The sequence below is a fragment of the Melitaea cinxia genome, chromosome 15 (assembly GCF_905220565.1).
Source record: "Melitaea cinxia chromosome 15, ilMelCinx1.1, whole genome shotgun sequence".
Classification (NCBI taxonomy): Eukaryota; Metazoa; Arthropoda; class Insecta; order Lepidoptera; family Nymphalidae; genus Melitaea; species Melitaea cinxia.
In genome coordinates, this window is record NC_059408.1 from 5630154 (window position 1) to 5643103 (window position 12950).

General features: G+C 31.9%; 1 protein-coding gene across 1 annotated transcript; it reads left to right on the top strand.

Annotated features, from left to right (window-relative positions):
* The first annotated feature begins 1659 nt into the window (after positions 1–1659).
* Positions 1660–9214, top strand: LOC123660102. The gene is made up of 3 exons (XM_045595209.1): positions 1660–1813; positions 8198–8355; positions 8785–9214. The coding sequence occupies exons 1-3, from the start codon at positions 1808–1810 to the stop codon at positions 9110–9112; spliced, it is 492 nt and encodes a 163-aa protein (XP_045451165.1). The 5' UTR covers positions 1660–1807; the 3' UTR covers positions 9113–9214.
* Positions 9215–12950: the final 3736 nt, after the last annotated feature.

Genomic DNA, 12950 nt, shown 5'->3' on the forward strand with positions numbered 1-12950 from the left:
TTTTAAGCATGGTATAGATATCCTGCTTCGCCCAATTTCACTATAATATATATTACAATTGTATCCCAAATAAGTTATATTTTAAATTGTTGTTAAATATACTTTGCTATATTTAAGTCGTGTACGAATTATTTTATTATTATTAGATAACTGGTCTCAATCGAACTGGTTTCTATAAAGCTGTGATTGAAATGAAAGATCAAAAATACGTAAGAGTACACATATTTTACGTACACGTATATATTACGTATACACATAGTGTACATTATCTTACGTATGATGTTAAATTGTACGTCTCGAGCAGTATTTTATAAAATACGTGTAACTAAATTATTTAAAAAATAATAATAATAAGAATTTAATGACCTTAATGTTAACAGTACTTTGTGAAATTGTAATAAAATGATCATTCACATCTTACTGTCATTATCGTTATCATTAATAATTACATGCCGGATTTCAAGCTATGTAATTAATGATTTAAGTTTTAACTTTTTATTCCTGTATGTACCTACATATGTCCATAGCCTCAAATTAATTTTATATTATTCGCGCTTCAGCATCTAATATCTCACTGCTGAGAATAGGCCTTTTTCGCAATGAAGGAGAAGGATCAGAGCTTAATCCACCACGCTACTGCAATGCGGGTTGGCAGATATATTCCCTACTATGAATAACGATCGCTATCAGGTGTACACGATAACAACCGAGACCGATGGCTTAACGTGCTCTCCGAGGCACCCGACTGAGACCCACAAATACTGCACAAACACCCAGACCACGGCAAACTTCTGTATGGCCAATACAAATATTTGCCATGCGCAAGGAACAAACCCGCGTCGTCAATTTTATTCTCAGTTCTCAAAAAATAATAAGTTTTTTTATACAATAAATAAATAAATTTACTGATTTGGCATGATAAACAAAATTCTATGTTTTGGTAAACAAGTCGTTCAAAAATGTTGTTCAAGTACTGTGTAGTATTTTAAAGTATGACGAGATTAATTGCAGCCTATCTACTACGCAATTTAAATCACACGAGGCCGGGAGATCGCTAGTGATTTGTATAAAACATTTTATTATTCCTTGAACAAGCAAAATTCAGAACTAACCTAAAGTGACTAATCCAATTTGAAAAGTTTTTTGTTTTTAATTATTTTATTGCAGTAATATAAAACATGAGTAAAGGTTTTTAAAACAACAAGATACAATTCAATTATAATTATGTTTGTTTTCAAACAAAAAAAACTGACTTCAATATACATAGACAAGTAAACAAACGAAAACACGCAATAAAATACATTTTCCGTGACAGAGATTTTTTTAATGCATGGATTCGTAAATATACAAAACGTCTTCAGGATTTATTAGCTTAAACCAGATAAAAAAAAATATTTATTATATTATCTAATTGATATTATAGTTTACGTCACACAGTAGACATTTTAATGAAATAATTACGAAAATGTACTTAAATACTCATTTACCCTTAAAACAGGTTTAATTTTGTCCCCTCAGGGAAAAACCTATCTTGGAGAGAATAAAAGTAATATGATTCATTTACCTGTTTTTTTAAATATATATGACTGTCTCCTTCACTCGCCTTATAATTATTACTCTGTCTCTTTCAATCAATTAACACTTTTGAAATATTTATAATTGATGTCTCCTTTTAAATCAGTGTGCTTGCGTTTGTCGTCGGCATCAGATATAAAAACATTGAAGATAGATTTGAATCAAAGTTTCACTTTTCTTTGAAAGTTTGGTGTTTGTTTTTTCTTTTTTTTTCCTTTTATATCAAATTGAAATGAAGGTGAGTTTATTTTACAAATATTTCGGATTAAAAAAATGTTTTAAAATTTAAACACGATCATTAACAAACAAAACAAAAAAATCAATATAAAATATATTAAAGTAATAGCCATCTTCCTGTTGTAATAAAACTTACAATATTCTAACTTTATAACCCATTCCCTTTGTTATTTATTTTTTACTTTAGTATTTTTTATTTTTACTTTAATATAAATACGAAAAATTGTATTAATTTATTTTAATTACTTGAACTTATATTTATAAAAAGGCATTATTCATTAGTTTGTATGTTATTCACGTGTATATTTGTGGGAATATTACGGTACACGTGTAATCTGTGAATGACTATATAAAACCATTAAATCTTTATTTAACTATACTACATGTATTTGAACTAATATTAAACTAGTAACATTAAAAATTAAAGCCTATTCTTATTAACAAAGAACAAATTAAATTAAGTTGATAAATTAATTTGTGTAATAAAAAAAAAGACAATAACATCAAGTGTCGCGGACAACAAGCTTAAAAATGTTTTTGAACTTGAGTGAATCAGTAAAAAGTAATTGATACCTACTTACTTAAAGTTTGAACAAATGTTTGTTATAAATAAACAAAATTTGTTGTGGGGAGAGTGTGTACCAAATAATATTACAAAAAAAAAAAAAAAAAAAAAAGAATTTAAATTACTGTACTAATAATTTTTTTTTTGAATTTGATATATTTAATGCCCTTACAAGTTCATTAACCTATAAGATAAATATACACCAGGGAAAGATGAGTAGTATGTTTACGGTTTTAATATATTTCGGATTTCAAGTTAGTTAGAACAACCTATGGCTTACAATATTCGTTAAAATTTCTTAAAAACAAAAACGGTACCGAAACATTGGAATATTAAAGAGGCAATTATTATATTATCTCCTGAATAGTACAAAAAAGTGTGTGTACTTATATACGCACGTAAGAAGTTATACTTCATTGGCTAGCTAACTTCACGTTGCTAACTTATTCTTTGTTGACTAGCTAACTTCAACGTATCGTTTTTTTTTTTTTTTTTATGACGGTGTGCGTGCGCATCGTAAATTTACTCCCATCATTTTCCCCTAACGAACCAAAAGAAGTATAACTTCAAAATTATGAAATAGGATTCAGTGATAATAAGTTATAACTAAGAAAGTACTTATTTTGACTTATTTCTCTTTTCCTTAAGCCGTTCTGATTTTCGGGATAAAAAGTCAGTGTCCTATAGTACAAAGTCTGAATTCAAGTCGAGATTAGTTTTATTTCAATTCGTTTAGTAATATGTGCATGTTTTTTCATTAACTGAGGTAGGGCACAGCAGGAATTTCCTGCTCAAAATATGGAGCAGCCCGACTGGGGTAATACCGGACCTTACAGAAGATCACAGCAAAATAATACTGTTTTCAAGCAGTATTGTGTTCCTGTTGGTGAGTAAGGTGACCAGAGCTCCTGGGGGGATTAGGGATTGGGTCGGCAACGCGCTTGCGATGCTTCTGGTGTTGCAGGCGTCTATAAGCTACGGTAATCGCTTACCATCAGGTGAGCCGTATGCTTGTTTGCCGACCTAGTGACATAAAAAAAATGTTGACACCCAAGATTAAGGTATACTGCAGATATTGGCGAATTCAGACAGAAAAAACAATAAAAACTTATATTCTTTTTTTTCAGTTTATATTAAAGAATGGCCTCATTTTTATACCTTATGTATAAATACCTAATTAACTTGTTTACAGTTTTATTATAAGCAAAAATAAAAAATGTTTTTTTTTTATAGCCAAAATGTATAATGTTTTATATATTTAATAAAAATGTTCACTATACTTCACAATTGTAGGCTATCTATTTATTATTTGTTAATAATCTATAGAGTTATATGTATTATTCAAAAAACTTAATTTTAAGATTTACTAGGTACTGAATGTAGCGGTAAAAAAAACGATAAGGTGACCTCGATAAATTCGGAAAAACATCTCAAGTTAGCTAAATAAACAAACGCTTGACAATATTTTATAGTATTAGGTAAAGCATTATAAAACAAGCGAAAACATATTATTCAAAAACAAATTAATGAGTAATTAATAATTTAAATTAGCCGTATTTAATTTGTTAGATTTTAGTTTCCTCTTAATATGTATTTTTAAGTCGGATTTGACATTCAATTATTTTTTAATTTTTATAAGACATGTTATTTTCAATATCTGTGTTTACAACTTCGTTGATATTGGCAATTTTTCCTCTTATTTTTTTAAATTTCATTTTAAATGACATATAAATTATGGCATCACATCTCGCTAGTTGCATAGTTTTTTAATCAATATACCAATGTACCAATTTTAATAAAATTTTACACAAATATAAAACTTTGTCCAATTTAAAATATTGGCTATATTTTATTGCAATAAATGACAAATCTATTTTTTTTATAAGATAAAGCATAATCTTGATTAATTTTATAAGTTCCCGATAGATGGCGGTGTTAGCTAATTTGTTGAGAATAGATGGGAGATAAAAATTCACATTTTAACGTAATATTTTTTCGAAACGAACAGCCACAGTGACGCGTGGCCGGGTAAGCTGGTGTGTTTATAAATAGTGACTTAGTGTGCTCTGAATGTGTGTCTGTGCATGAATGTGACAACATGCATAGAAATGGGACTTTGCAATTTAATTCGCAATGTTCCTTAACCAACGATAAAACCTAATGAACAAAACTTTGCCATCTGTCCACCTGTCATATATTTGGAAACTTAAGAGGTTGATAAAATTACAATAATAAAATACATAAAATTGAACGGAAAACATAAAGCTAACAGAAAAAATAGCACAATTAGCATAATTTTATCCTTAGTGTGGGAGTATTCCGAGTTCTTGCACTTACCAGCGTATTTTCGATACCTACCTGTTTATAATGGGTTATATTAAAATATATATTTAACGCTTTGAATATTAGGTATAATACGTATAGGAATATTAAAAATATATTAAATGAGATCCATTTTAATAAAAAAGCATTTAGTGCAAAGGTTTAGTAGTTTTTAGGTTAAGTAAATAAGTTTTTAATGTATACGCTATTGCTTATAAATAGCAATAGCGTTTTAAACAAACAAATCATTTGTTTACTTACTTTTTAGTTTTATTATACAAATATTGGCATAGATTTACCATATAGGAATTTAATGTGTTTTCTTAGTCATATTCTAATGATACAAATACGTTGAAATAAACGTACACACACATTCTAATTGCTTTGTACGATTAATGATAAATGCGATGATTCACAAAGCTAATTCTTTAGCGGTTAATAATTTAATCAGACGCAGGTATGCAAATAATTTATAGAACTCGTACGTCATTAAAACGTACCTGTTTTCGTCACAAACGCAAATCTCAACAAACGTCAATACAAAATCTTGTGTAGGTATAATTACAATGCAAAGGATTTGACATTTCAAAACGCAAGTGAGAATTTCAAGTTATGCCTTTTTTTTTTGATAGCGTGTTCATTGTTACAATATTTTAATATTTTCACTTACTTTCTCATATTTAAAAGTATGAAATAAAAATATTAAGCAGATTGCTTTAAAAAACCGTCAGTCAGTCAATCAGTCAGTCAGTTCAGCCTATTGCAGTCTACTCTGCTGGACTAAGGCCTCCCCAAGCTCGCGCCAGACATCCCGGTTTTCCGCAATCCTCATTCAGCCTACACCAATATTCTTAAGTAGATCGTCGGTCCAGCGGAGGACGTCTCACACTGCGTTTGCGAAGTCACGATCTCCTCTCTACGGCACGTCTGCTCCAACGGACATCGGTCCTGCAACATATGTTACCAGCCCATTGCCACTTCAACTTGCTAATTCTTTGGTCTATGTCGATTACTTTTGTTCTCTCGCGGATAGTCTCATTTCTAATCCTAACTTTGAGAGAAACCACAACCATAGCCTGTTCCATTGCACGTTGAGCGACTTTAAACTTTTGGACCAATCCCTTCGTCAGTGTCCACGTCTTGACTCCGTATGTCAACACAGGACAACACGCATTGCTCGAAGAAAAAACCGTTGTATAATAAAAATTATATAAAACCAATAGTTTAATTTTCTCAGATGTACAATTTTAATGACGGGATTTTAATGTTTATTTATAGTACACTTATTTTTATATTTTCATTCGTTTAGACTTACAAATATACATAGTAAATTTACATTTATTTTAATTTTGAAATATAGAAAATAAACCATCATATTTTTTTATAAACTGACGAAGCTCATACAACGAAATACTATGTACGTACGGACATAAGACACATTTTCACATTTACATACGTCTGTATCAGGTGCGCTAGCTGCTTAGAGATCACGGTCTTAATCATAATAATTTTGTACTGTTACTTAAATTTATATAGCTAGAAAAACATTTTAATTTTTGTAGACTAACGTGTGTAACGTGCACGTATTCGGTCACAACAACGAGCTAGCAGCACATGGACAGGAAACTCGCTACATGAATAAATTAAATTTATTTTGTTTTTAATGTCAAAGATACAAGTGATAATTATGATCTATGTTTTTGCATATTAAAAACTTTTTGATAATTTTTAAAAATCGCTTTAAGAACGACGGTTGAAGCTGGACTTGGATCTTGTCAAATTGTAAATGATATAATCGTTGACTTTTATTTGGTTGATCGTATATTATAAAATGTTTATAACGATATCTTTTATATACCTACTTATGTGTTGAGCATTGCATAAAATAATCTGAATACTCGTATTACTGAAAACAGCTCCAAGTAATTTCATACACGAATATTTAGTCGTGAAAACGAATTCATTAACATAATATTTATGTGAATGAATTATTTTATCATCCTACGTATTTCATCAGTCTAAAGATTTAGCAAATGTTTGCTTCGAAGTTTTAATTAAATTTTTGGTGCTAGGCGTTTGTACGACAAGCCATCTTAAGAAAATGGAATAATTGTCTCGATTATAAACGTTTTTATTAATATAAATATTTTGGTGCATTAAACATTAAAGGTAAATATTTACAATTCACAACTTAAGATTTAAATATTTACAGATAGTTATGGTACAAACCATGTCCACGTGGAATTGTGCCAAGAATACTGGTAGCATTTCTCCGTTGAATCGTTATGCCGATTCTCTGGGCAAAAAATGCACCAGCCCTCTTGTTTTCCCATTATCCTATTGTGTATCTCATTTATATATATACATATATATACACCCTGTTCCTCATACACTTCCTCCAAACTGGTGACCCCGACATGATTCTTCACACCCCCAAATATGTTTATCAAAATATATATTTGGTACAATTAGCACTTTATGTAGGGTAACATTTGTTATCTATTAATACTATAATTTATATACTTTGTGGTTTAATTCTTTAGTCTACGCAGAGAAAGTCACAAGTGGAGTTTACTAGTAGTAAGGTCAATATTTTCACAACAATTACTCTTGTTTTGTAGTTGCTATAGAAAAGTTAAAGTTACCATAGGGAAAGTACTTATCTCATCTCAAACATAGTTGTTGCATAATCGCTAAATAATACGAGTAAATAATATTTTGATTAAGCCTTATTTAAGTTAAGTATGTGATATATAGACTAAATTTTATTATAACTAAGGTTGCAAAACAAAATTAAATAATACCTAATTGTGTTTGCTCGTAAACGAAAAAAACCGACTTCAATCACATCGGCAAGTAACATAATGTAAGTAGGCTAAAAAAAATTACAAACGCACTAGTCGTCATTACGATTTTAGAGGATTGCCCTCGATTTCTCTGTGATTTCATCATCAGATCCTGGTTTCCTTATGATGGTACACCCCTTAGGATATTTTTGGCACGAGCTTGTGGTGGCTTGTGTCCGACAGTGGACTGTATTAGGCTGAAGTGAGTGAAAAAGATCAAGAATATATATGTAATTATTGTCGAAATAACTGTGCCCTGCGGTGTTATTCGCGTTAATATAAAAAATATTCAAAAATATTATATAGCCTTTAGCCTTTCTTGGTAAATGGACTATCCAACACAAAAACAATTTTTCAATTCGAACCAATAGTTCCTGAGATTAGTGCATTCAAACAAACAAACTCTTCAGCTTTGTAACATTATAGTATAGATAAGATAAACAAAACAGTGAATTGTGTATAGTGAGTTGTGTATTAACGTTAAAACGTGTAAAAGGTTGCGCCCAATGCCTGTCTAATAAAAAAGATTTTACCGAGTCCTTCTTCAAGACAACAAATGTATCCCACATATTTCCAATTTAACTTTAGTACTACAATTCCCTAAAACGGCTTCGCTATGAAACTTTTCTAATTAGTGTTTTATTTGTTGCAGTCCATAATCAAGATGAGATCAGTCTTTTTCTTCTTTATCTCAGTGTTGATAATGACTTGTGCAAGCCAGAGATCGCCGTATGCTGGACGACGGCCCGTTGGTTACCCTGCACTTGAAACTGTTACTCCAGCGCCGCGAAACGACTCTGTAGGAAATAGGTATTAAAACTTTGCAACTATATCTTCTCAAATACTCCGAACTTAAGGAAAGTGGGGGAACAATCAATGTTGTGGAAATAGTGTTATTAAATAGCATTTCCGTTACAGAAGATAATTTCTGAACACGTTCAGATTCGCGATAGTTAATAAATGTAATTTCAAGTAACTTAGATGTACGATGAAGTGTTTCATGTTTTTGCTACGTAAAGAAAACTTTGTTGGAATAATCGACTAAGTACAAAGATTTTAAACAGTAACTATTTTATTATTTTTAATGCATTAAGTTTTTTAATGTTTTCGAAAATTTTTAGGTGTAGTTTTTGTATGTATGTTTAAAAGATAATATAAATTCCATTATACTAATGTGTAAAATACACAGTTGTTACTAATAAACAAATTATACTAATGTATAAATATTTATTATAACAGATTTGGCGAAAATGGTACTACCACCACCCAGCGGTTACCAGTTGAGGCATTAGGTGACAGAGATCTTTTCAATCGGCTCGGTCAGCTCCCTCAAGATAACCAACCTTTCTGGTTCATCAACTGGAAAGCCCTGGAACAGCAGAGACAGCGGCCGCAAAGCTATCCTCAAAAACCGAATATTTTTGCTGAATTCCCTGTGATACCCGTCCAAACTGTCCGAACTGCCCAAACTGCTCAAACACCTCAAAACGCCAAACCACAACCTGCACAAAACAATCGAGTGTCCGGATCGGACCAAACATTGCAGGATAATCAAATATTTGAATAGAAGGAGTTTTAAGCGTGTATCAATTTTTTTTTTATATACCTACTAATGTGATATTACATTTAGTGATTTAAGACACATTAAACGAAAATCAAGTTTTTCAAACTTTATTTTTCCATGTCCGGCATTCTTTATTTCAAATTCAAAGTAATTAAGAAACAAATCGTACCGATATTTCTTATAACTGCTATTTGTCTTTCCTAATTACATACATTTAGAATCATATAGTATTTTGAATCGGATTTGAAAGCTTTTCTATTACCATAACATTGATAGAAAAAAAATCTCTCATTTTAATCACTATAAATTCGGTGCAGTAACTATATATACATATTAAAATAAAATAATATCGATTTTTAAAAAGAAATACTTATTTTCAATAAAAATGTATAGTGGGTTATTAATGTTACAAAAGCTACATTAAAAACTATTTAGTATAATCATATCATTTAAATTGTCATTGACTGCGGTTAGTGAGTCTCGAATCGTCTGTTCATCTATTGTATTAAGTAATAAATAAAAATAAAAATAAAAATAAAAATTTGTGTTAGTCAGATGACAAAAGATCCATAATTGTTAGTAAAAAAGATAAAAATAAAAGCTTAATAACTAGTGCTAGTACTTACTAACAATAATTGTGTTTGCAGGCATACGAAGAAAAACTGACTTCAATTATATCGACAAGTAATACAACGTAGGTAGACTTTTCGTTTCGTTGGAAACGAGATATCAATAGTTTTGTACCATGACAAGGAAACCAGGATTTGATGATGGGATCCAAGAGAAATCGAGGGAAACTCTCGAAAAGCCGCATAACTTTTTACTGGGTGTACCGATTTTGATGATTTTTAATTTAATATAAAGCCGATGTTTATCAGGTCACATTTAAATTTCATTGAGATCTGATTACAACTTTTGGAGTAATCTTTGATAATGTGTATTTACTCGACAATTTTCTTGTCTACCTACGTTGTATTACTTGTCGATATAATTGAAGGCGGTTTTTCTTCGTTTGCCTACAAACACAATTATTTTTTTCAAGTTCAGTATTCTTTATTTCAAATTGAAAGTAATTAGAAACAAATCGTAGCGTATAACTGCTGTTTTATCATTCCTAAATACAAACATTTATAATCACATAGTATTAAGTGTCACCCATTAACAGCTCCAGTTTACATTCTTGGTTTACCATTTGCCATATTAGGACTACTTGTACAAGAGAAATAAGAGCCAAACCGTAGTATATATGTATGATGTATGTAACACATTATAAGTAGACATATATGTATGCTTAAATGAGCAGGTTGATTGTACACCGTCTCCAATTGTGCGATAAACCTGAGAACCCTTGAACCCTTCGCAGTTGATTAAGTAACATACGCTTATTGAAATACATAATGTATCGTGAAGTGTGGTGTGGAGCTTAAGGATTGAATTAGCCACTTTAATGAGTGGTTAGGCTTTTTTAGTAAATTATTACTATAAGGTTAGTAGTTAGGCTTGTTTTGCATAGATTCTTCATCCAATAGTTATATGAGTTCTAATGAATTAAGACCACAATCTAAGTGTTCATTAGTTTAATTACCTTTATTATCTATTTCTAACTTACTTTTAATATGGCGGTAATATCCGTTGAAATGCCGAAATACACATTAATTAACATTTAATCAAAAGCGGCTGAATTTAATATTCTTTTAATTTTACCTTGTATTCAACACTTTATAAAACATTATTTATGAATAATTTGTATCCGTTTTTTAATTAATACCTATTTGTTCTTGGATACACATCACACTGCACCACGAGAGAAAAACTGCGAGATCATCGATCTTGTCTATAAGAATCATAAGACAAAATATTACTCTCAGTAGGGAAATTATCCGGTTATATTTTTGAGGGCAGCGTTGTGGATTATTAATTTCACTATTGAATTTGAACATAGAAGTTGACTTTACATAATTGAAGCTTCATTTACTTATATATTTAAAAACAACAATCATCATTGGCTTAGTCCGTCTATTGCAGACGATTTAGACAGTGTCAGACAGACACTGTGTCGCCCAGGATACTCTTCAGGGAAACGCAGAGTTGCTTAAGCTCTGCGCCACCATCTCGACCTCACTAGCTTGGCCTACAGAAACGACGAGTCGATACGTGTGGAGCCAATTCGGCTGTAGGAGTCTTTCGTATTTTAGAGCTATGCCACGAATGTTTGACGGAGACCTCATTCCGGGTTTCAAATAAAGTTTTCCTTCTCCAGGACCCTGATGATTTTAAGCCAGGTTTATCCCTCGGTCGCCTTTTACGACCCCCATGGGAAGAAAGGGGGTGGTTGCTATTCTACTCGGCCGACACCACACGGCAGAAAACAACAGTCAAATATAAGATAGGTAATTAATTATCCAATGATTTATAATTCATAAAATATTTCCGAATTTGCTTTTAATCGATTCTTAAATAAAAGAAAGACAAGACACGGTAAACTTAAAAGAAGGTAATTATGCCTTTAAGGGCTTTTCAAATAATAATTTAAGTGCCCAATTTGACACTTGTCGAGATAAAAGACCATTTTATACCTTACTATATTATAAATGCGTTTGGTTCAGAAGGTTTTAAGGTAGGATAATTGTAACTTTTTTCATAATAATAATTGTTTGCTGGCAAACGAAAAAAAAACCGACTTCAGTTACATCGACAAGTAATACAACGTAGGCAGACGAAAACATATTTAAGTAAATAAGCGTTATCAAAGATTACTCAAAAAGTTGTAATCAGATCTCGATGAAATTTAAATGTGACATGATAAACATCAGCTTTCGATTGAATTAAAAATCGATGAAATAAAAATCGAAGCCGCGTTGGCGCAACGGTTACAGCCATGGATTGTACCTGTTGCGCTGGCGGTTGCGGGTTCGATCACCGCACATGACAAATATTTGTATTGGCCATACAGGTATTTGCCATGGTCTGGGTGTTTGTGCAGTCCTTGTGGGTCTCCCCACCGTGCCTCGGAGAGCACGTTAAGCCGTCGGTCCCGGTTGTTATCATGTACACCTGATAGCGATCGTTACTCATAGTAGGGAATATATGCGCCAACCCGCATTGGAGCAGCGTGGTGGATTAAGCTCTGATCCTTCTCCTACATGGGGAAAGAGGCCTATGCCCAGTAGTGGGATAATACAGGCTGAAGCGTAAAAACCATCAAATCGGTACACCCAGTAAAACGTTATGCGGATTTTCGAGGGTTTCCCTCGATTTCTCTGAGATCCCATCATCAGATCCTGGTTTTCTTATCACGGCACCACACTTAGGATATTTCCTTTCCAATAAAAAAATCAAAACTAAAATGAAAATGATGTCATAATATATAGGACGGAGAAGTTTTGGACAGGAAAAGAGAATATGGAGAACCGTGACTTCGTCAAGGCCACATTTACACAATGAATGGTAACGAATTTGGATTTTAGCCAGGTGTATACGCATCATGTAGGCTAAGGACAGCTTAGGGAGTCAGTAAAAAGAACTGTCGGATCTATGTCACGAGAGAGAGGGCGAAGAGGATGACTTCCATTATAACAATAAGTTCACCGGAAAACACAGATGTTTTAGGGGGACATTTTTTTTTTTTAAATATATAGACTAGCGCTTGACTGCGATCTCACCTGAAGTCAAGTGAAGATGCAGCCTAAGGTGGTGCGCGCTTGCCTAGAAGATGCCTATTCACTCTTGATTTAAAGATACCCAAGTTATAGTTCGTTGGAAAAACGGAAGCCGGAAGGGCATTCCAAATTTTTGCGGTGCGTATTAGGAACGAGGAAGCAAATCGTTTAGTGCGAGATCG

Bases quoted from the DNA above. Each gene is read 5' to 3' on its own strand.
- LOC123660102 (XM_045595209.1), top strand. The intron at 8,356-8,784 runs GTATTAAAACTT...TTATTATAACAG, and splicing joins AACGACTCTGTAGGAAATAG to ATTTGGCGAAAATGGTACTA.